The 24,455-nt window shown below is 42.8% G+C and overlaps 1 protein-coding gene across 2 annotated transcripts in view; it reads right to left on the bottom strand.

Moving 5' to 3' along the window:
* NELL1 (neural EGFL like 1) overlaps positions 1-24,455 on the bottom strand; it is a 282,113-nt gene that overhangs the window by 234,352 nt on the left and 23,306 nt on the right. For both annotated transcript variants that reach the window (XM_071559105.1, XM_071559104.1), the window contains exons 3-4: positions 20,286-20,436; positions 5,740-5,910 (exon numbers count right to left, since the gene is read on the bottom strand). In XM_071559105.1, the coding sequence (XP_071415206.1) occupies positions 5,740-5,910; positions 20,286-20,436 (322 nt within the window). The remainder of the gene's footprint in view (positions 1-5,739; positions 5,911-20,285; positions 20,437-24,455) is intronic.

Genomic DNA, 24,455 nt, shown 5'->3' with positions numbered 1-24,455 from the left:
CAACTCACCAGAAAGCACTACAAGTCCCCAGTGCTCTGCCCAAAGCTCATATCAAAGACCCTGTATGAAACTCCTGGAGAATGACTTTTAATCTTCTTCTACTGGCATCAGCAGGACCTGGAGCAGGTCCTGAGAGGAGCCCATGGCAGATGCAGGTTCCACACTGAGCAGGAGCTGTGTGAGGCCTCTCTCTGCTGGAGCACAGTGCCCTGGTCAGGTACATGTACAAGGGACTGCTGCCTTCAAGGGATGGCCAAAGGGTCCAGGACAGGCAGCAAGGTATGGATTGTTGGCATTTGTTGTCTAGAGTGCTTTTTCAGCACTTCCACAAATACTCATGCCTTCTCCCAGTTCTATCAAGGCAGTATACAAAATAGTTCAACAGATTTTTTAGGATTAAAAAGACGCCTTGCATCGTAATTATGATCTGGGTAAAAACATACCATGATTCAGCCTTTGGTCATACTCACACTACCATTCTGGGAATGCATTAGCCATTCAACAAAACCCCCTGGCTAGCAAAAAACTTCTTTAAAAAGAAAATAATGCTGAATGAATCCTGAACATTTCCTTGCAGTTAACTGCAGGAACTGTAATGATACAGAGCTGACAGCAGCTGATGTGATATGCCAGCTGGAGGTCTCTCTCATGCAAAAAAGTTTACAGTCTTTCTGGCACACAAAAGGGACAGTCGGTAGGTCCAAATACACCTCCAATCCACACCATCACAGATCTGAAGTTGGGGGCACCTGTAAGGCACAATTACAGCACTCTACCCAAGTAACCATTTCTCTGACAGCTTCTGCTACAGCTTCAGGAGCAGAGCAGCAATCTGGGTCACAGAGCCACACTCAAATAGGGAGAGTAAATTACCCAGCTGCATAACACTGCCACCATGCCACACTCTCCCTCCAGAGAAAGTGTTTTACAGTCACTAAAGCAGCAAATCCCTCTTTAAAATACATCCCTTAACCTTCTTTCAATTTATTACACTTTAATTGAAGTCATAGAACTTTGTTTAGATCCGTTGAAAACCTCAGGTTGGCAGCCAGAATATCTTATTTATAAGAACTCCGAGGTCTTGGATTCCCATATTTGGAGGAAGTTACTTTAATTTATTTATTTTTCCAATTAAAAAGTTCTCACTGCTCATGCATTTTTTATTCCCTAATGCGCTGTTCTAACATAAAAGAAGCAGACAACATGTTTTTTCAGTTGCAGACTCCATCCTAGACTGCTCCAGTTTTATAATCTATTCTCTCATGCTCTTACCAACCTCCTCCATCACAAGCTGAGAGCATTCACCAAACCACAGGCTGCATTCACAGCAAAGGGCACTCCAGCACAGACTTCCACTGGAAAAACCTTAATTTTTGCATCAAAGCACCCTTCTCCCTTCTGTGTCCACAGAGACAGTTGAGGTAAAGCAATACAGATACTGCCTGAATAGGTGAGCACCTTTGGAGCAGTGTGATTGATGATAAAATAAAAAAATTTAAAAAAGCAAGCACCTTTTGAGCTTACCTCCCCAGACTAATCAGACACACCGAGAACAACGTGGAATTTCTATTTTGTAAATAAACTGTCAATAAATGCATTTTGATACAGTGCCTGCCACCGCCAAAATTGTAGGCTCCATGCTCTGCCCTCACTCTGCTCCTCACACTGTTGAACGTAACACATTTCTGCGCTGGCACTGCCGGAGGGGACAGTCAAGTTCCAAGGGAAATGTTACAGACTCTACAGCTGAAACTAATTCCCAGAGAGTCAAACAGTGGCTCTTGTAGGACTTGACAGTCTCCTGGGGTTGAAAATCTCCTGACAGTGCAGGGATGAACAGAGGCCAAGTCTGGGAAGAAGCATGGCAGAGTTTATTTGATTATGTATTAACCCTTTAGTACCACTGGTTATTTAAGGACGCTCTGGCAATGACACAGTTGCTCCAGCTCAATCTGAACACTCACCAAAAAGTCCCTGACAACTCCTTTTTGCCTAGAGGAGAGGAGCACAGACTCTACCAGGAGCAGGAGATTTAATTTCCATGTTACTTTCAGCACAAGTTTTACTTGTGCTTCAGTGGTACATTCATAATTAATGCAGCCTTTTCATTTTTCTGAGCTTTCAGAATCTTACTGGAATGTTAAAAGCATGTTAGCAAGTACCCCTCCAGGTTCTTACGTCAGTTTTCTGAGACACATCTCTGACTAGAGGTTACTGTCCTGGTGCAGCACAAAGGCTCTTCAAGTCAGGGAGAAGAGTTCAGTGACATTTATCTGGTTTTCAGTCTGGACTCTGAGGTATCTCACTTCTCTCCTATGGACTCAGGCTGAGAGAGCTGGGCTTGTTCAGCCTTGAGAAGGCTCCAAGGTGACCTTCCAGTGCCTAAAGGGACTACAAGAGAGGTGCAGAGGGACTTTGGACAAGAGAATTAAGTGAGAGGACAAGGGATAATGGCTTCCAACTGAAAAATGGGGTTAGACTAAATATTAGGCAGAAATCCTTTTCTGTGAGGGTGGGCAGGCCCTGGCACAGGGTGCCCAGAGAAGCTGTGGCTGTCCCAACCCTGGAAGTGTCCAAGGCCAGGTTGGACAGGGCTTGGGGCAACCTGGGCTGGTGGGAGGTGTTCCTGCCCATGGCAGGGGGTGGGACTGGGTGGGCTTTAAAGCCCCATCCAACCCAAATTGTGATTCTGTGACTCCTGTGCCAGCTCTAACATCAAACTCGGCTGCCATTCTCACTCCTTGTTCTTGAAGGAGCACTAAAGAAGCAAATAAGATGCAGCAGGAGCCAATTTCAAAATGACATGTGCTTGGGCAAATACACCCCCTTTGATACATATGGTTCCCCCACATCACAGCTCATTAGAACAGAGGCAATTACACTGTTTCAAAGATGACTCTTAAAGCACTAAAGGCTTTTACTGGTTCTCAAGTACTTTTCCCTAACCAATCCAGGTCTGAAAAACAAAGATGACTTTGAATTGAATCCAAAAGATAATCAAGTACCAAATGTCAAAACAATTCTACAAATCAGAGTAATGTGGGCAATAAGGCTGAGAAGAGTAAAAATAGATTCAACTCTCTGTTTACAAATCAAAAGCTTCGCCTCCAATGCTTTCTGATCTACTGCAGGTTTTGGAGGCCAGAGAGCAGCTTTCAGCAGCACAATACAAATACTGAGGCAGAACCAGCTTGTGGCTGGATATTTTTCCCAGTGCAAACACTTTCAATGCCCTCTCAGATGAAGCTTAACCTCACTAACACTGCATTCACAAATCACTCGCTCACAACAGCCTTCCAAACCTGTAACAACACATCACCACAGCCCTGAACAAAAGGAGTAATGCATTTAGACACATTCAGGCCCATCTGTAACCATTCGCTTTGTTGGTCAAGTTTAGTTTTTTTCTTTTTGCTTTGGTTTTATTTTTTACAGGGCAAAGAACAGTAAACAAAAACTAGAGAACTTTAACTAGATAGGTACAGGTCAAGCAAAATTCTTGTTCTGATGACATATAATGTCCACAGAGATGGGACAGGGGAATATATTGAGTGGAGCCATAGCCTCTTTCCCTGTGACAGCATCACTTCTCACTGGGCATCCTGAACCCTCCTGAGAGCCTCAAAAGGTGCCATGTACATGGAGAGGCCCCAGCTCTTGGCACTGGATTCTGGGCACACTTTCAGCTGCAGCTTTCCTGACATGAACGTGGAGTAGGCTGAGGGGTTTCACGAGTGCTCAGAACAATCCCTCAGTGACTTGCTCTTCTGTTCCACAGCTTTGATATCTATTGCAGTGTCATCGGAAAATTCTAGTGCCAAGATGTACAAGATGTTGACTCCTTTTGAGTGCAAAGATATAAAGGGTTAAGATAGAATAAAGGAAGGTAACACCAACACTCACTAAACTCTCTAATTAACTGAACAGTGATGCTACAGCTGAGTCAGGAACTTGAAGACTTCCTTTTTTTCCCTCTCATTTAAACTTCTACTACGATCTGCCCTCAAGTCATGCTTCCAGAACTATTCCCATTACTTCTGCACAGGAGTTGTCATGAAACACCAGAAATACAGAGTGAAATAGAGACATCTAGGTATGGATTTATGCTGGGAGCAACCTTGAGATGTACCACCTTAAGGGACACTGAGATGGATCAGCCCCTGACAGAGGTGGCTGTACATATTTGTCACCTCACATGACAGCACAGCTCATTCTATAATTGTATTTATCTATTTCTGCCTGTTGCTGTAAAGGAAATCGGGTCACAACCACAACTCTGTGCAGTTCTCTTGTCCCCAGACAGAATTCTGCACCAGGCAGTTGGTTTGTGTGGCCTTCTTTCCACATTCTGTCAAAGAAAGCAGCCAGTTAAACGCTCTGCTAAAAAAGGTCTGCCTAAAACACATCTGCTGTTCGTTAAAAATAAGAAAAATAAGAAAAAAGCCAAATAAAGATATCATAGTAGAGAATGAAAAACCAGTCCCAGAACCCAGCATGTCATAAACAAAAGCATACTGTTGTAAGCAAAAAAATAACCTAAGAAATAAACAAATAAGGGTAAGAGAAATCAAATCGCTGAAATGAAGACAATCTTTACAAATTTTAGATTTCATGCCTCGATGAAATTAAAATTACTCTTAGCATTCCATTGCTTCTAAGGTCCAAATAAAAGGATCCAATAAGCAACAGTCCTTCAGATTAGATTTTTCAGTAGTTAATGAAGTTGCAGAAAATGGTTGTTACATTCTTCTCAAAACAGTATCTCATAATTACTTTGGTCAAAATTTCAACTTTCTCTAATGTTTCAATAACCTCCTACTACTACAACACTCATCCAATGTCTGAACCAAATGAAGACTTCAGAAAAAAAATATGCTGCTACCACCCTATCACCTTAAGGGCCACAATTCCAAAATGTATTTGCTAATCCTCTTGCTGAATGCAAAGGGTATTTTTTTATTAATCTCAGTGCAATAAGACACTAAAGTAATGATTTGTTTTCCTCAATCCTAAAGACTATTTTGAGAGTCCCAATTTCAAGCTCTCTGAATTTCCTCATCAACCACTAAGTCTGAAATCTACAACACATTGTGAGCTCAAGTCCCAAGGCAAGAGAGACTCCAGGGAGAAGAGATGTATGGTGTGCTGGTTTTCATTCCTTGAAATCCTGGCAATGTGCCATCTCTCAGCTTTTCCAGGAAAAGCACAATGACAGACCGAATATCCTTCAGAAAATAAAAAGCATCAGTTCCAGACAGGCAAAAAGAAGCTTCCAGGTTTCTCAGAAGTTTCCAAGTTGGGTAGCAGGTGGAAAAACATCAGTAAAAAGTGCATTGTCTGATGATGTAAAATAAAATTAAGATGCCTCTGACGCATCTGTCTGTTCTTCAAGTTTTCAGGTGTGCTGAGTGAAGCAGTTCACAACACACCAATCCATCACACTTAACTGCAGTCTCAAGCAAACAGAACATCAGCTGGTGCCTAAACTACAGAGATGCTTTTAATGCTCCCCAGGCAGCAATCAACCTTTCCCACATTTGTTCATAATCACAATGAATTGTTCCATTTTAATACTTTGCTTACCATTCCTTATCCCACGGCAGTCGAGCGCGCTTTTTGAATTAGATATTTAAAACTAAATAAAATAAAATAAAATCCCCTCCTTTTCCAATTTTATCCCTGTGTGTAAGGAGAGATTATTTTTAAAAGAAATACAAATCACTGAGCATCTTCCCTTACCTGTTGCAGTCCACGTGGAGCAGGAGGTGGGAGGCGCTCAGGGACACAGCAATCCGGTGCCACTGCCCGTCTGCCAGGCGGTACGGGAACACCTCTGTCCTGGCCTTCCCGTGGGACCTGTAGTGGTACCTCAGCTCATCCCTCAGGCCACTGCTCTCCAGCTCAAAGTAGCTGCATTGAAAACAGGAACAAGAGTCAGTGGCATTGTTTGAATATAATCACTATTTCTGTCACTTTGCCCTTCATTCATCTTAAGCAAACGCCAGGAATTCTGGCCACAGTCTGAAGAGGTTACTCAGCTTGGATTTGCTACTAATTATTTTTTTTTTTTTAAAGAGAGAGAGAGAGAGACAACACTATACATTCAGAGCAGTACAAACCCAGCAATACTAATTACATGAAAACAGCTCATTTTCACAGTACCATTTGTTAGCCCAGGAAACTGAAGTCCTCTTTTCACCCACAGAACAGGTTCAACTACAAGAAACCAAGCCTTACTCTTTCCATGAAAATACACTTTATGGATGCAGGATTTGTAGGAAATTGAAAAATAAAGAACTGTATGTATCATCACCACAAACAAACAAGAAGCTATTAAGGTAAGAAACCACCAGGTAATCATTACATTGGTATTTACTACTTGCAAATCCAGTTAAAAAAAAAAACACAACAAAACAAACAACTGTTTAGTTTCAGGACTCCCCTACATGCAGTTGTGCTTAACTCATTTCCTGACTTTTATTGTTCAGCTTTACAATGGATCATCAAGACCTCCTGGCTGAATTAGGTGTCCCAACACTTGGCATCCCCATTGCATCACTCAAACCCCCAGAGAGCTGTCCCACCAGGGAGAGCCAACAAAGCAGGGCCACTAACTGGCCTCACACAGATGTGGGCAGAGCAAACTCTTTCTCTAGGATGAATTCAGCCCTTCCAGGGCACACTGACAGTGTAAAGAGTGAAGCCTTCTCTTCAACCTCACCAAATATTTACAGCATATCGAAGATTTTTCCAGCTAAAACAAAGCTCTGGATATAGAAATAGTTGAAATAACTCCAAAGTAAGTGAAGATATTACATTGTCCAGATAGTCCCTACCCGCATCTGCCTCCACAGTGCCATGTTTTCCTGTTTGGGTAATATCAATTTACCCTGAGAGTTGAAAGATGGGTGCTAGTTTGGGGTAGAGAGGAAAAAAATCAGAGTAACAAAACCCACTTTCAGAAAATAAATGCAACAGAAAAACAACAAATATCCAAGTGCCGATTTTCATTTTGCCCACGAGCCTCCTGCACTGCTTGGCAGCACACAGACCCTGACAGCCCGTGATACAAGAGGGACAGGGGGTCTGGGCACTTCTGCAAGATCAGACCTTGTCAAAGAAGTTCAGGCTTTTTAGAACATAACTGAAAAACAGAGTTCTGAGGAGGAATTTCCCTATGAGATAAAGCACGAGCTGGAAATGTGCAGAAAGATGCTGACAGGCTGGGAAGGGGAACACAAAGACATCAAGTCCTCACCAAAAGGGAAAGTCAAGCCCTCCTCCCTCCTGGCAGTGCCCTGTCAGAGTTTGTCATGCTGTATCAGGTCACCTGAATGGAAGACTCAAGTGAAAAGCACAAGGAGGGAAAGTCGAAACCAAAACTGAATAAAAACACAGCAGGTACAGGTACAAATAAAATCCATGCAGTACAGAGAGGATAAAAAAATCAGAAAGCCTGGAGCTGAGAAGGAACTGGCCTGTTCCATGCACACAGGGGCACAAGGAAGGCAGATAAACAGGAGTTTTCTAAAGAGTAGAGCAGAACAATGATTAGCTACAGCCACCACCACTAAAATACCTAAATTACATTCACAAAAAATCTGCAGAAGATTTTTTTTTAATTATTTTATTGTGATGCTCAGGAATGGGACGGAAGATACTACTGCTGGTGTTCCCAAGCCAGAAAAGCACTAGGACGAGTTACTGTCGGTGATGTCATATTTAAATATTTTGTAATTGCCATCTGGTGGCAAAGCAAAAAAAGGAAGTGAGACAGAAAAAATAAAATTAAGGAGAGCTATATAATGTTCTAGTATCTCTCTCATACACAAATTATTCATATAAATATATAGACACACAAATATATATACACACACATATATATACATACATATATACACACACACATATTTAAATGATAACAGAGGCTTAAGACCCCCAAAACAAGACAAGCGCCTGTTGCAGGAAAAAACCTTCTTCCCATGGTCATTTTCCATAATCTCCAATAGCCACAGAGCTAAGCACTCACCTCCCAATGGTTTGTTTGCTAATGTAAAGGCAACAGTCCAGCCCTGGAAAGGTCAGTCAGACCCTGCACCTGATCACATCTCAGGCACAGGGAATTGCAAAGCAACAGAGCTTCTCCTCTGGGAAGCTTTAGTGTCAACAGTTCCTTCAGGACTGCAAACAGCTTGTTGCTCAGGCACTGAGCTTGGTGTCAATCTCCTGATTCATTTCTATGATACAGAAGTGATTAGTTCAAATTTACTGTGGTACCCAGTGCTAACGTTTTTATAGATGTACACCTATGCATTCAGTGCCACAGGGCTGCATAAAACACCAGGTTTTACCTCTCCAGTGGCAGGAAAGGAGGATGACAGCAGACAAAGTCTGCAGGTATTTATCACCACCCTTCAACAAGTGCAAATCACCCTCAGACAAACATCAGTAAACAGAAAACCCCAACAGCAAAAACTAGCTCGATCAGCCCAACACATCTCTATCTCAAGTATTTAAAAACCACAAGGTAATATAAACCAACCCTCCTTCACTGATTTTATTTTTGAAGATGCACAGATTCACAGAGACCTTGACTGCACACACGCTTCACGATGCTCACAGTTCGGGAGACAGAGTTGGCTCTTCCCCACCAAAACAGAAGTCAATAGCAAACATCATCTTTTCTTTCCTCCTCCCACCAGGCTCTGAGGGAAAGAAAGCCTCTTCCAAAGCAATGGCACAAAGGCCATTCACTCCTGGAAACAAGTGCACCTGCTCTGTGTTCGAGTTCTAATCTGCAAATTGTGGAATGGAAGACAAATGAGCAGAAAAACAAACTCAGGCAAGAAATCATCAACCTGTGAGAAGATAATTAGTAAAGTCAGAGAAAATGAATGGATTTTTTTAAATGTCTACCTCATCTTCAACTTAAAATGCCATTGCACAAGTTTCTACCTACTATAAAACAACAGGTAAAACTGGGGAAGGGGGAAATAAATAGCTACCATACAGGAGGCAGGGAAATGAACTCATCTCTCACAGGTGTTTTGTAGGTACTTTCAGCATTTTGTGAGGATCTAAAGAAACAATTCAATTTTTAAATACTTTTTAAAAGTTAACATGTATTTTGACAGATATAAGTGCCAGAACATATGTATTAAGAAAGCTGTTTATGCAACAGCAACACAATATGACTGTGGCTGAAATTCTCCCACTAGCAGAACTTCCCTATTTGCTAAGCATGTCATTTACTGCTGACTTCTTTTGCACAGTTCGAGAATTCAAGTGCTTTTTACAGGTCTGTCCACAGTCTCTCATTCAAATCCCCATGTATGAGAGAAAAACATGTTGCTAAATTCACACTGATTTTATGCACATCAAAGAAAAGTTGGGATGTATTAAGGTGATGTGCTTTACAGAAGGACAGTATTAGTCCACAATCAACTCAAGATGCTTTACAATTCTTTCTGACAGTTTTTGCAACCCCTATGTAACACACACACAAATATTGTTGGGAGAGGATAAAGCTTGACTCAGTTATGTTTAATTACTTTTTTTCCTTCCCCCTTTCTTTTAGTCACCACCATAGTCAATATTTAACTGTGCATTTGATTCCTCATTTCACTTCCAGATCAGGAGAGAAAGGTTCCTAAAAGTATACTTGCAGTTGGAAACACCTGCTGTGGATGTAATGACCAAGATATTGGGAAAGTCACTATCAACATTAAATAAGAACATGTAAGACACCTCCAGCAGAAAAGGCACAGTATTTCTATAAGGTGAGTTGGCTCAATCCACCATCTGCATTAAAGAAACATATTCACCTATTCATCATCTCAGCTCACAGAAGTGATCTCACCATCATGTTTCATTCAAAGATTGTACTGCTGTCAGGTTGTGCAAGTGGCCAAAGGAAGGACAACTCACAGGCTCCAGGGTCCCAGGAAGAGGTCTGAGATGGGTGTGTACATCCTTAGTGTACACACCACTTAATTTCCTGATCTTTACAAACCCAACACCCATCATGAAACGCTAAAATATCCCCTAATGAAGACAGCAGCACATCGTTGGGTAAGCACAATGCAGATTAAATGCTCCACTGAGAGCTCTAAGAACTACAGCAAAACTACTTTTTGCATTCAATTCTGGCAACCTTCCTCGCTATCACATTCAAACATAAATAAGCAGAGTTATCATTCTGACTTTACAACTTCAGTCATCCCTGATCAAGCGCCAAATGAAGCCCCACAGCCTCTTTCAAGGAGCAGTACCAGCACTTAGAGCAGATGCTCTTAGAGCTACTGAACAGATGTCCCAGGGCAAAGCAGCAGGCACAGATGGCAGCCCTGCAAATATATACAAACTTGGGGTTGCCATCCAGTCAAAACATTGTGCATCTGCTTGACAGTGTGTGGGAGGAGGTCACAAACCCACAGGAGTTCAAGGGTGGAAGCACCAATCACCTTGCACATGCTGCAGCAACTCCACGAGGTTGGGTCTCCCAAATGTCGAGTTAAAAAATCACTGCCATAAGAAGAATCAGGCTGTTACTGAACAGAAGCTTCTGGAAAATTCCATGAGTCTGGTCAAGGCACAATTTCTTATTTTTATTAATAACAAAGCAAATTCAAGGCAAGTCCAGAGATTAGTCCATTTGATGCAATCAGCTAGAAGTTCAGGAAGCTTCTGCACAAATCAGGACTTGTTTGTGCACACAGCTTTTTCATTTCACAACAGCAATGTGCCATTTAATGACGTTTAATGACAAAAATGGCTTCAGGCAAGACTGCCTTAGCATCTTTGTAGAAACACTTCTTGATGTATTTAGAGACAGGGAACAAATTTGCATCCATTATCACACAGATTTCAGGATTTTCAGTCTACAGAGATCCTGTGATGAATCACACATCACACACTTGTGGCCTTTTGCACCCACAGAGTGTGTGCACAGTGGGATACTTCTACTCTTCTGGCTGGGCTGCCAAGAGGCTCACCCTGGGCAGTAGCACAGGGGGAACTGAGATCTTGTTTTCGCAGTCCTCAGTGGAAAGCACATTGGGCCAAGAGCAAGCACTGGGCACTGTGTTGCAGATAAGCTGGCAGGGGTCCACCCAAGCCCACTGCCCCGTCCCTGAAGCCATAGCAGGAAGAGCAGTGCCTCTAGACTAAGATACATCTCTTTAAACAAAAGGAAACACTCACTTTGCAGTTGTCAGCACAGTTCTGTAGGGATGAAAAACTAGAACAAGTTACAGCTGTCAAGGCAAATCTTTCAGTCGCTTCCACAGGCACTGTTCCTGTTCCCTACTTACTATAAAGCGATCCCAAGCTCTGAGGCATCACCCGCTGGGAAACACGGGGGTTTGAAGGAAAGCTCTTACACGCCCAAGTGCACAGACCCAGTCCTTGCTCTTTAGTTCAGGCAGCTCAGGGGGCAGTGCAGGGCAAGCTGAGCAATGCAGGGAGGGAGCCCAGAGAGGAGGCCATGGGCTGGTGCTGCCCCTTGGCATAAGAAAGGGCATAGGGACCTGTGGCACAGCCAGGTGACTGGACACCCAGAGGCACTGCAGGAGCTGATGGCCCCACCCTTCACACACACAGAGGCACCAGCTTGAGCTGTTATTCTGTTGTTGTAACATGATTAAATTATTTTAAGATCCAAACATCAGAGACTGCCGTGGGAAACCTGGTGTTGTGGCAGTAGGGTAAGCTTGTGTGAGCATGGTGTGTGCAGGAGTCAGGCAGGGCACCCACCAGCTCATGGATCCACCCACTGGCAACGGGGTTGGTCCCTAAAGTCTCAGGTGGTACAAACTGTGACTGCCAGAGTGGCTCCTGGATGGTAAGATAGTCAAGATTCCTTAACGTGCACACTTAAAAATCCTCCAAAGCTACTTTGTCTTCTTGTTTAAATAAAGGCAGACTGAGAAGCTGCACTGCAAAACCGCACATGGCAAATCTTCACTTAGGCACATTACAGACGTACTGCTGTGGCAGAGATTACGTACTGGTATCATCAAAGCCCAGGAGCCAAATCAGACTGACACCAGGTAGCACAAAACGCATCATGAATAGGAGGATCACCTGTGACAATAAAGGTATCTTGCTGAAAAATCAGATTTAAATTTCTACAAAAGGAAACACAAAAGTTTTGAATTGAATCCCTTATATTGCACAAAGACTATCATCAGCTCCTCTTTTCCAAAAGTATTGCTTCTGTACAAGCAAATCCAACATAGCCAAAATGTAACACTAGACTCTTTCAAAGCACAACTCTACTGTGCTATTGGCTATCTAGACAGGCTGCTTTCAAATATTTGCATCATTTCAAGCAGGAGGAACTAAATCTGGTGTCATGGATGCCAAAAACCTCTCGCTTGAGTCTTCCCCATTACCACCAAGGAAGGGGGAAGGGAAGGGCTGTTTCACTGCCTCCTGCAGCCTGTGACCATCCAAATTAAAGGGGAGCTGAGAGCCCCTTAAATACCGACCTAATGACGTAGGAAAGGTCTGAATTTGGTGGGGGAAGATTTTGGTTTTTCTGCTCACTTGACTTTTCTCTGGCTCGGGCAGTGGGTGTGGAAGAGAGCTCTGCATTCATGTTTCTGCTCGTTTCACTCGCCTCTGGTCCCACTGCTTTGGTGTCCAGGTGCTGCTTTGCTGGAGCCCCTTTGTGTTATGGCGTGAACCCTGTTCCCTCAGACCCAGAGCCAGGGAGAGCCCCTTTGTACCATGGGGTGAATTCCCTCAGCCCCAGAGAGAACCCCTCTGTGCCATGGGGTGAACCCCATTCCTGCAACCTCAGAGCCAGGGAGAGTCCCTCTGTGCCATGGGGTGAATTCCCTCAGCCCCACCCTCTGTGTCATGGGGTGAACCCCATTCCCGGCAGCTCCAGAGTCAACAGGAGTGGTTTGAATGTTCTGGTTACAGTGTTGTTGCTTGTTCTGGTTTTTGTTGTTGTTCTATATATTTGTAGTAAAGAACTGTTATCTTCCTTTCTACATTTTCTGCCTGAAGTCTCTTAATTTCAAAGGCTGTGGTGGCTCAAGGAGAGGGAGGCCCTCGTCCTAGCCCAGGAGGATTCCTCACTTTCCTTGACAGACATCTTGGGTTTCTTTTAAAACTGAGACACCTGGTCAATTAAATGACTTTATTTTTCCCTTCAGACCACTCTGAGGACAAGAGGAATCATGTTATAGCAGCCTAGCTCAAACCATTCAGCAATAAAAACACGCACACTGACATCTCGTATTAGTAAAGAACACTTATTGACATTGTCTTTTGTTCTACATATCTTCTACATGGCAGCTGGGCATGCAAGCTGCAAGGCATTAAGCATTTATGATGTGTTTGTGTACCTGCAACTAAGCAAAGGTCATCCAAATACAAATACATTTTCTTCTTTGATCATACCAAGAAAGAAGCAACCCAACCTCTGCCTGCCAGGTAAAAGACAGCTGGAGCCAGAGCTGGTAAAAGCAGCTACTCCTTTTCATGGCATGTGTTGTAAGGATTGACCTTAAGCATTTTTGTTTCCAATTCATATGTCTAAAAACCTGCATTTTCTGTGGCTGCAACCTGCCTTCCATCGGATAAAACCCCTGGTCTCTCTCCTATTCCTTGTAAACCAAGCAGGTAAATACCTCAGTGCACCGAAAAATAGCACAGCACCTCAGCAGAGCCAGCACAGCCACAGGACAGAGCAGAGTATCATCTGGGGAAGGTGAAGCCTTGACTCCTTAACTGTACCTCAACAAAGAAATCATAAAAGCCCCACAAACCACTGAACACTGTCTCACTTTACTGAAAAGCAAAGTGACAAAAGAAAATACTGATTTCTTTACATATGACCCCTCCAACACTCAGCCACCTTGTACTCTTTCAGGGAACACATTCCACAACACTGCAGTTGTCCCTGGAGGGCTCAGCAGGCACAACCCTTGGCCAAAAGGTTTGTTTGCCCACTGGACCATTTGCAATCCACAAGGCAGTTGTACCTGAGGACTTTCTGAACAGCGGCTGTCAATTTTTTGGGGTGAACCTGGGCCCTGAGCTGGCATCACTGTGGGTTTGCTGAAGCCCAGGGGTGTCAGTGTGAGCAGAGCCCTCAGCAAGGCTGTGACCCTGAGATTAGCTTGGCTGTAATAATGCCAAGGTCTTGGGTTCAATCCCCTGTGTGGGCCATTGACTTAAGAGTTGCACTCGATGAGCCTTGTGGGTCCCTTCCAGCTCAGAATAGTCTGGGATTCTGTGTGTAACCAAAGCAAGGCTCGGCCCCAGCTCTGGCCCTTCCTCCCTCATGCCAATCCACAATCTCTAAACACCAGATTTGAACAAAACAAAAGAGGGCAGCAGCTTTTTAAACTAATGAGGTCTGCCACCTGAGTAAAACTACAGTATTTGAAAACAAATTGCTGTGTCCTTAGATGAAAGGTTCTTCCCTCCACTCTCACTGTCGAGTTCAGCAGATTTTTAGTGATTTCTTACATTACCACAAATTCCACATATCGCAAAAAGTGGAATATGCCAAAATTATCTTAGGTCTGGATGTTCTTTATCTACTTTAAGTTGGCTAATTAAGACTTCTTTAATTAGCATGAAAGGACATTTAATCAATGGAACAAACAGTATCCCTTGGTCAAGAACATCCTGAAACTAGTTAAGCAAAACGATGTAGTAAATCAAGATGGTTTTGTATGTCTATGTATACAATGCCAAGTTGTTTAAAAAAAATCAAGGTCCGTGTATCCCTCAGCTGAACTATTTTCATCATAATATTAAAAATCACACCTGCAAGGTTAAAAAAATCCTGCCCAGGTGAAGACCCTTCCCTTGGGCACATACAGAATTGAGATGCACTTGGAAAGGCATTCACTCTGAACTTCTGTGTATAAATAGTGGTGTGGAAAGCCCTGTTGGTGTGGGAACCACTGAGCCCCCAAGGAGTGCCTGAGCCTGAAATAAATAATCAATGTGCCTTGAGCATGTCATTATTGGCTTGTGGCACTCCCGATTTTTGCAGGCAACACACTCATTTCTCGTAGATTCTCAGAAAATGAATCTTTTCCTTTGCCCTCTCTCAAGCCCTGCCACATGCCCACTCCCTCGGGGTGCCCTCAGCCTTGTGCAGCCTCCACCAGCTCTGGCAGCTCCGCACAGCCCACGGTCAATGGGGCAAGCTGTGCCACCTCCTGCCCTCTGAAGGCAGTGCCTGGGGCAAGGAGAGCACCCAGACATCCTTACAAACCCCCAAAGCCTGGCACACCACCCAGCTGCTGAGCACCAAACACACGGGCATTAATAACACCGAACTGAGCAGTTAACCAGGCCAGTTACGCTCCTAATGAGCAGCCCAAAGCCAGCAGACAGTTTGCAGAGAGATGCATTTAGTGTAAGTTTGAGACATTCTGGTTCTTTGCTTGTATCAGAGGGTCATAAAACAATCAAACAGAGTAACTGGGCATGTTGGAGAAGAGCCCTGGGGGAACCACACATCCCACTCCTGGCTGACCATAACATTTCTGCACTGTCCAAATTCGAGTTTAAAGAGTTTCAAACTGTCAGCCATTCTTTCCCAATCGCCAGCGTGGCCCAATCAATGTGTTTCAACAGCTGGTTATGAGCAGCATGTTAATGTTTCAGAGAGACAACAATTGTCAGCCTGGTGTACATAAAGCACCTGCTCTCAGCAGGGAGCCACAGGATGGAAGGTGCCTCCTCAAGCTGCAACTTCTCTTCCCAAAGCTTAAATCAGTGGAAGATTTATCTAACACTTCTTCCTCACTTCACTCTTCTGCATCCTTTAACCCCAAGCACAGAAGCAGGTGGGCACAATTCTATTTGCATTTGCATCTCTAAAGACCTTTTGAGAAGGAAAAAAAGCATGTAGATGTCTCACATATTTCACATCACCTCATTCAGAGGGATGGAAGTAAGGCTGGATCTTTATATTCTCTATACAGCTTTCCAGTTTAGCAATTCAACATATAAATATTCATGAAGATGTACTCTTTACCCTAAAAGAAAAAAGGTTAATGGATACATTTGCAGAGTTTTTCCTTCCCTTTTTGAATACTGGGCATCTCAGAATCCAATATAGTACACCCAGAGAGAATAATCTAAAACATAGCAGGGAGTAAAATCCAATTTTTCAGGTTTACAAGTAGGGTCAGAAGTCACTTGCATGGGCTTCTTTCCATCAGTTAGGTTTCAGTGATTCATTTAACTAGCTTATTACCCCTTTGTGGTTTTAATTAAACATCTAATGGCCTGGTAGCCTTCCAGCTGTTATTTGTGAACATGCAGCTTTCTGTCCACTCCTCAGCACTCTCAGAAGCTGCTCATGGTGACACCTGGGGGGACATATTCAATGTCTTTTTCTCGTCCCCACCCAAAACTGACTTGCAAGGAGTAAAAATCTTTTCTGATGAGCCTGACATGTTTATCAGACTCTCTTGAATATTGATATCCACACAGCTTGCTGCTATACAGTGAGGGGCCAGATATTCCACTGATAAATCCATTTCACCACAGTAGCACCATCAGCTTAGAGGTTTCTAACAGGTTACCAAATATTTGGCATGGCATAAATGATCTCAAGTTCAGGTCTTGGACATAAGTTATAAGCACATTGAAAGAGTGCAAAACAACAAGGAAAATATAAAAAATAAAGTTTTTACTGCTCCCTGTAAGAAAATCTTGGAAACATTCATCTTACTACTCACTCCTTAGTTCTATCATGGTGGGATGTTCCATTTTTAAACCCTCTTCAGAAAGAATGATAACACATGAGTACCTGAACATCCTTGATATATTTCTCCAGATACTGATCTTGACCAGTGGTGGAAAAGAACCATCAATATATCTCAAACCCAGAGATTAAACAGCTGAAAGGCAATACTGACTCCATCTAATTTATGTTCTTGGGCTCTGGACCATGCAAGGCCAGAGCAGGTAGGGAGCAGGCAGACAACTCCAGAGTAAATCACTTTTGAAATAAGAATTCACTATGTAGAATTTTAAATATCTTGGTGGCCTTTGCCAAGTGTTTTGGGGGTCTAAAGAGACAAAGGTTGTGAGCAAAATAGTTCACATAGCTCATCTAGGAACAATCAGCAAGCATAATTCTCCAGTCAGGGAAATAGTTTCCACCTTCTGCATCCCCAGGTAACATGTTTGTCCATCTTATATTACATTTTATTATCTATAATTTAGGAACAAAAATAAAATCTTCAGATTTACCACTCTATTCCAGAAAACCATGCACACAGTCTGCACAAACTATCAGACTGTTCAATTAGACTTTATCCGTGTTAATTAAACTTTCTATTTTCCAAGCTGTATTTTAATATATTTGAATCATGAAAACAAAGTCTTTATCATTATTAAACTGATTCAATAAAATAGTAACAAAGATGCATTTGCCATCACTGTGGTGTAAACCCTGTCCATATGATGGTATAAATTAACAGCAAATCTCTAATTGCTGTGAAATATCCATTTAGAGTAACAAAATAACATTATCTAAATTACTGACTTCAAGAAAAATTGTATTAATCTCATTTTAATATCTCCAGTTTAAGAGTTGCATTGTATTGAAAATAAAACCCTGCTAAAGTTTACGCTCCATCAAAAGACAGTTTTCCCTGAGGTGACTCCCTGTGCTGTTGTGCTGCCATGTGTAACCTGGAATATACACATGTGTATTTCTGCATATCCACACACCTTTGGGTGGCTTGGAAAACACCTGCTCCTCATCCACTAAATCTGGGCACGCCAAAAAAGGGCATTTCCCATGGAGGAACTCTGGTACCAACAGCTGAGACAGCTTCTTTTATTCAGGAGCTGTTGACCTCCTGCATGTTCTGAAGGCTTGAACTTTTAACTTGGCCACTTTGGGTATCCTGATAAGTTAACAAAACATTATGCCCTTAACTGAAATATCTCCTATTTTGTGAAGAGAGAAGAAACTGAGAAGAGTTCTTGGTTTGTCCACAGTCAAACCCCATACTGGATAGTAATAAATGTACCCTTGTACTTGTTCCCATACATCTTAATCATGATGAAAAATGAGATGCTCCTTATTATTCTCCCTGCAATGTCTATTTTCTCAGTCACAAGGGAAGTTGAAAAAGCTTCACCAAATAAAATGGATGTCACCAGAACAGAACCGTGATAATTATCAGCTTTAGGAGCAACAGTTTCTAAAAGGCTTCCCCGTGACAAGGGCGCACACCCACTTCAGTTCACATGCAAAGCTGTTAGAGAAACACCACAAAACACCAAGGTGAAAGTTGTGTTTTTACACTGATCAATGTAAGCAGGGCCCTCTCCAGCAGTGCCCCCAGTCCTTGTTCTCTGCTCCTCACCAAAGCCAAAACGTGTTCTCTCCACTTTATTCATTTCTGTCATCACAGACCTAATGGCTTGAAAGCACTGCCCTTACCAAGGTCTGAGCTGGGAAACAATGGCTAAGTGGCACCCAGCAAGTGCAAAAAGGAGGGATAACTGCAGTCACGTGTGTGACACTCACAGGAACAGCAGCCACACGGACATGGCTGTTCTCACTGCTACATCCAACCACACACAGACTTCCTCAGTCACTGCACAGAGCTACAAAGGTTTAACTGAGACCAGCACACAATCCTGCAACTGCATGTATTTTTAAGCAGATGTCATAATTGTAAATATTACAGATAACCTCAGTGCCAGAGAGGGCACCGGCAGTGTATTTGTTCGACCAAGATTAGTCCTGCACAGCACGTCCCTACCAGGCCCTGCCTGTCAAGATAGAGACCTGAGGAGCTGCACTCAGGAGATGCCATATCTGAAAATCCTTGTGCCTTGCACTATATAATCATCACTGCCTGTCGAGTCTGACCTTGGAGTTTGCCAAGTGCAGCCATGCTTGTTCCATGGCTGTCCTCAACATCCTCTGTCCCAAATAAATAAATAAGCAAACATACCCTTAACATGGCAAACTGATCCTGTTAAGCATGACTTCAGAGAACTACAATGGCATGGAAAAGCTTGGATGAATTGAAAAGTAATGACAAAAGAATGAGAGAGTAAGAGAAGGAAAATGGAAAGAGATGGAGGAAGGGATCCCCCTGTAATGTACAGCAATATTCTTCTGGACTAAGACAATGGTCTGAAAAAAAGCAAGAAGGAATAAAGTAAAAGAAAGACCAGGAAGAAAGTAGAGGTGACAGAGATGTGTGATGTTAGAATATGTGAAGAGAGTCCTCCCCTTAACTGTCCTTGTCTGGACATCTCTGCTGTTGCACTGGCAAAAGTCACCACTGACCATTGGGCCATAATGAAGCCACTACCTTCCCCTTCATATGCCTTCTCAACAAAAGGTAGGAAATTGGACTCACAGTTGAGTATCGTGCACATGATTAAGTCAAATACCAATTGGAGTTTTTATCTCATAAAAGAAGTGTTGCAGAATGACTGGTATTAGATTTGAAATGGGAGCAACCAAAGGATGTCCTTTCACTTGTATTACAACAGAAAAGACTGTAACCAGTCTTTTATGTGCCAGACTAGACACAAAGGTCCTTCAGGACCTAAGATATTATTCAAAAAGCACTCACAAAGTTACAAGTAGGAGGCTATTTGATGCAACACACACTTTGAAACATCAAAACATCATTGGAATTGTATTATGGACCATAATATCAACCATACAATTTCTTTTTTTAAACAAACAGATGTCTGCCACTGTGACAGCTAATCAAAGAGAACTCTCTTTTTCCTCCTACACTGACAACTAAAAAAGGAAAAAAAGACATACATGAAATAGGTATATAACGTATTATGGTGGGAAGAAAACATACACAGTACCATATGGAAGCACAAGTAGCTTCATTGCTTAATAGCTTAACTGCTGAATTTCAAAGAAAGCATTTTCTTTCATAATGTTATAAAACACAATGAAGCAAGAAACACAAGCAAGCTCAACTTTCCTGGAAAAGCAAACTCCAAAGCACACACAATAAACTAGTCAGGAAAATTGCATTACAAGGTTTGTAACTTCCAAAGTGTCTCTACTACATTAGCTTTGAACCCTCTGTTTAAGTTATTTTACAGGCCAGGATACATAAATAATTAATCCCTCCTGTAACTAAAAACAACTAGAAAAAAGTAGCACATTGCAAACTGTGAAGAAAGGCTGTGACTTACATGTCAGATTTGACATCTGCCATTTCGTTTGTCCAAACAGAGCACCGTGTGCACAGGCTCTTTCATGTTGCTACAAGAGAGATACAATGTCCCCTTACCTGTGCTCCAGCTCTTGGATGGAGAGGATAACTCCAGAGGTCGATGCTTTTTGTTGCAGAGTGGCCAGAAACGTGAACTCACTTTTATTTCGGAAGAGCTGCATTAACTTCTCACTCACATGGGGTGCTGCATGGATTTCCCTTTCTGTATCTAAGAATTTCATTTAAAAAAGAAAAAAAAATTAAAAAGGAGAAAGAATAACACTACAGTAAAAAAATGCTAAGTCAGAAAGACTGAGATTAGATATTTCATTTTCACAGGAATACTTTTCATTTTTGAGAGTCACTTACCATGCTCCACCTACTGCATTTTTCAAAGAAAAACCCAAAATGCCATCCCTGTCAGCATGCCCACTTGTCACTTGGGCAAGTTCCCACCTGGTCAGCTCCTGACTTTCTGATGGATTTTTTGATGGGATGCTGAGCCATTTGTGTCTGCTGCAAGCAGATTAAGCTGCCGTAAATAAGGTGTGCTGCAGGCAGATAAACAGGCTCCTGAATTCAGAGAAACCTCCGGCGCTGCCTCTCCCAGCACAACTCAGCGAGCTCCAATCTCAGTTTCCAGCACTGACTCCATCCCCACCTCTCCTTCGTCCATCCCAGGGCCCTGTCCTGGCTTGATGGAAATGTTGATGGAAAGGGAGTGAATCAGGAGAGACGTCAGTGTGTACAGAACATGGCAGGCAGTGCTTGCCTCTGATTTTCTATGCAGGCCAAGTCTCACAGAATCCCAGACTATTCTGAGTTGGAAGGGACCCACAAGGATCATCAAGTCCAACTCTTAAGCCAATGGCCCACACAGGGGATTGAACCCATGACCTTGGCATTATTACAACCAAGTTTTAACCAACTCAGCTAATTAATCTCAGGGTAAAAATTTGTAGCTAGCAGAGGATGGTTAGTGTAGGGCAGAGCTGTATTACTTCCAATAATGCCCTATGGCTCTGCTGCTGCCTGAGAAATGAATACAGGACACGCTTGCAACCCAGGGATTGCTCAGCTTAAACAAGCACAGTGTGACAGCTCATACAATATTTATTAAACCACAGCCTGACCAGGCAGCCCCACAAACATTCCATCTTGCTAATCTGATGTCCAAGCAGCATCGTATTGGATCTTCCCAGATTCAGGTGCAGCGACTCCCACCACACTCATTTCAAGCTCATCCTTTTACATCATCGCTAGGAGAGACAATTAGCAACAAAGAGGCAGCAATCAGGGCATTTCACCTGCCTGCCCCTTGCAAGATCTGTCCTGCTGGGCCTTTGTCACACATTTACAAGACCTGAGCCACTTGCAGTTCGGGATGTCACAACCAATTACAGAACCCCGAGTGCTTCCTTGCCAAAGGTTTACTTTGAAGCCAAAGGTTTACTTTGAAGCCAAAGCACAGATTCTCAGCTGGCAGAAAACTCTGCTGAATCCTGAGAACCCAGCCCAGCAAACATGATGTAACACACAATGGAGTGATGAGATTTACAATTCACAATTTCAGCGCAGGGAAAAAAAACCAAACAAATCACAAACTAAAAAAGACCCCATTGTGTCGTTAAATGAGGCTTTGCAGACAGAAAGAGGAGAGGCTGGCTTGGAAAACAACCTAAAGCCTCAGACACACAGCTACTGAGGGAATGCCGTGCACTGAAACCAAACTCCAAGGAAAAAGTATTCAAGCATGGTTTATAATTGGGTGTCTCAAGATTTTCTTTGAAGCTTTAGGTCCTCCAAATGAGTTTACACACTCAGAATCTGTAACACACTTGGACTCTGAAAGGCTCACCTCTGAAAAGTACTGCAGAGCAGACATCAAAAATCACTTAGTCATTGAAAAATCTTTGCCAGAGGCTCAAATTCCCCTGATAAATAAACAAAGTGCCCACTTTCAGCAACAAATTATTTGTCTGTTCAACACGTCTTCCATCATAACAGAGGATAAAGTTTCAAGGAACAGAAATTGTTTCCACTGCCATTATATAGTGGAATGGAAGAATAAACAATCCAGCACAGAAGACTAGATTTTATCAGATTTTGTTATCTGTATCCATATCTTCACCTAGCAGGTGTTACTACTGGTCCTCAATACTGCGTAGTTTCTTTTTAAAAAGCTGATACAGGAGATACACAAAACTGTGTATCCCACACACCCATCAGTTCTCCCATATTCAGTTTGCTCTCCACAGACAGACAATCCACTGGTACCAAGTTCCAAGGCACAAGTAAGACTCAGAGATAAAATGTCCAAAATCTGACTGATGAAGATATTTATCACTGTTTGAAGGGTAAGAACCTTCATATCATACGAAATTGTGTATTTTTTCTTACAACTTTCACAATTACCAGAAATAAAATATGATTTAAAGCTTTCAAAAACTTTCACATGAAAGCACAGGCAGTGCTGGCAGTGGAACATGTATGTTAAAACTCCAGTCAAGCCTTGCAGAGTACACCATTTTCTCATTATAGCAAGGACCAGATATAAAGACACCCCACCAAATATTGAACTTGTATAAATTTATTTCTATGTTTATCAAGTTTTACACAAAGATATAGGGCTCCTCTGTCAGAATCATGAGTGGTTAATTAACTCATTGCCTGCTTCAGATTCGATCATACTTTGAAATACTGTGCTTTGCTCTATCAGCTCTTCACAGTCATGAGAACACCAAACCCACATGCAATGGTGATGTTTGTTCTCCACTGATCAGTAAGCTCCAAAGATTCGCCAATTCCACGGTGTTGGGCTCAAACTACCAGATAAGAAACAGTATTTACACACTGCCTGGCCACGCTGGGCTGGTAGAATTGGCACAAGAGTGGTTACAGAACCAGTCTTTTAGAAATTAAGGCGCTCCTAAGTACAGTGCTATTTATTTGGAGTAGTCCTGCTCCTCACCAGTGCCTTGACACATCCCTGCTGCGAGCCAGGGGAAAACTGGCAGATGCAAAAGTGTCTACAGAAATGGTGGTTTCCATGACCCAGTGCAGAAAGTACAAGGGGACTGTCCCAGCAATTCTGTGGTGAGGAGGCAAAGGGAACCCGAGAGCCTGAAACTGGACTTGCAAGCTGAGAAGCCCTGCAAGGCTGGAGAGGATGCAGAGGGCACATGACAGGGGTGCTGAGCACAGACCTGGGCTGCCAACCTGACACCCAACTGCTGGCAGGGAACCCTGTTGGTACGGCAAAATCAGAGGCGAGCAATTCAGATCCATATAGACCCTGTGAGACTGAAGACAGGTATCAGCTGAGAAGCAGCAAGGCCACAGCTGCTGTTGGCTGGCAGAGGAGAAATCGTTCCCTAGGAGCCCTTAGCAACTCCCCAGAAGTTTCTCACGAGAACTCCTCAGGTTTCCCACACCACACCGGAGATGTAACTGAAAACAGTCAGGATGAGTTCACCAAAACATTGGACTTGGGAGATATGGATTATAACCAATTGGGATTTGCAGTTAGATGGTGTGAGGTTCAATTTAGCCAACAGAATGTAGCTTTAACCCTACATAAACCGTGTGCAGTGTGGAATAAATGGCATTCCCTTGATCACACTGGTCTGTGTGTGGTGTTCCTGTTCCTCTGCATATTTATTGTTTATTTAAGAACCCCAAGAGGCTCTGCAGACACAGCCCAGCCAACACTGTGTCACCCACCTCATGTCCCCAGTCCCAGCCCTGCCCTGCCCCTCCTCACACCACATCATTCCTGGGAACATCATCTCTGTGTTCTGCTCCATTTCTGCAGAAAACACCGTACAAATGAACTGGGAGTATCATCCATTTAGAGTAAGAGCTTCCTATTTTCAGGTTGATTTTCACACTTCAAAAGAAGAGAAGGATTGAGAATACATACACCCCCTCACCACAGGTGCCTGAAAGGCAAAATAGTTTTTATGCTCTCTATAAAAATAACTGTCTGCTTGTAATGAAATGTCATATTTCCTACATAATATAGAACAATATAGGTTTATACAGCAATCTTCAGTGAAACATCACTTCATGCTTGAATGATAATGCAATCTCAGCAAAATAAATAAACAGACGCAGTTATGACTTTCATATGTCCTTCTATGTGATTATACTTTTCTTAATTTGATATACTGACTTTCTGGAGGGTTTTTAAAACCACACCAGAGTGTTTCTAAAATTAAACAAGGAAAGAAAGCACACTCAGTTACT

Source organism: Pithys albifrons, chromosome 6 (genome assembly GCF_047495875.1).
Source record: "Pithys albifrons albifrons isolate INPA30051 chromosome 6, PitAlb_v1, whole genome shotgun sequence".
NCBI lineage: Eukaryota > Metazoa > Chordata > Aves > Passeriformes > Thamnophilidae > Pithys > Pithys albifrons.
The sequence above is the reverse complement of the archived record's forward strand: the minus strand, read 5'-3'. Positions and strand labels throughout refer to the sequence as shown.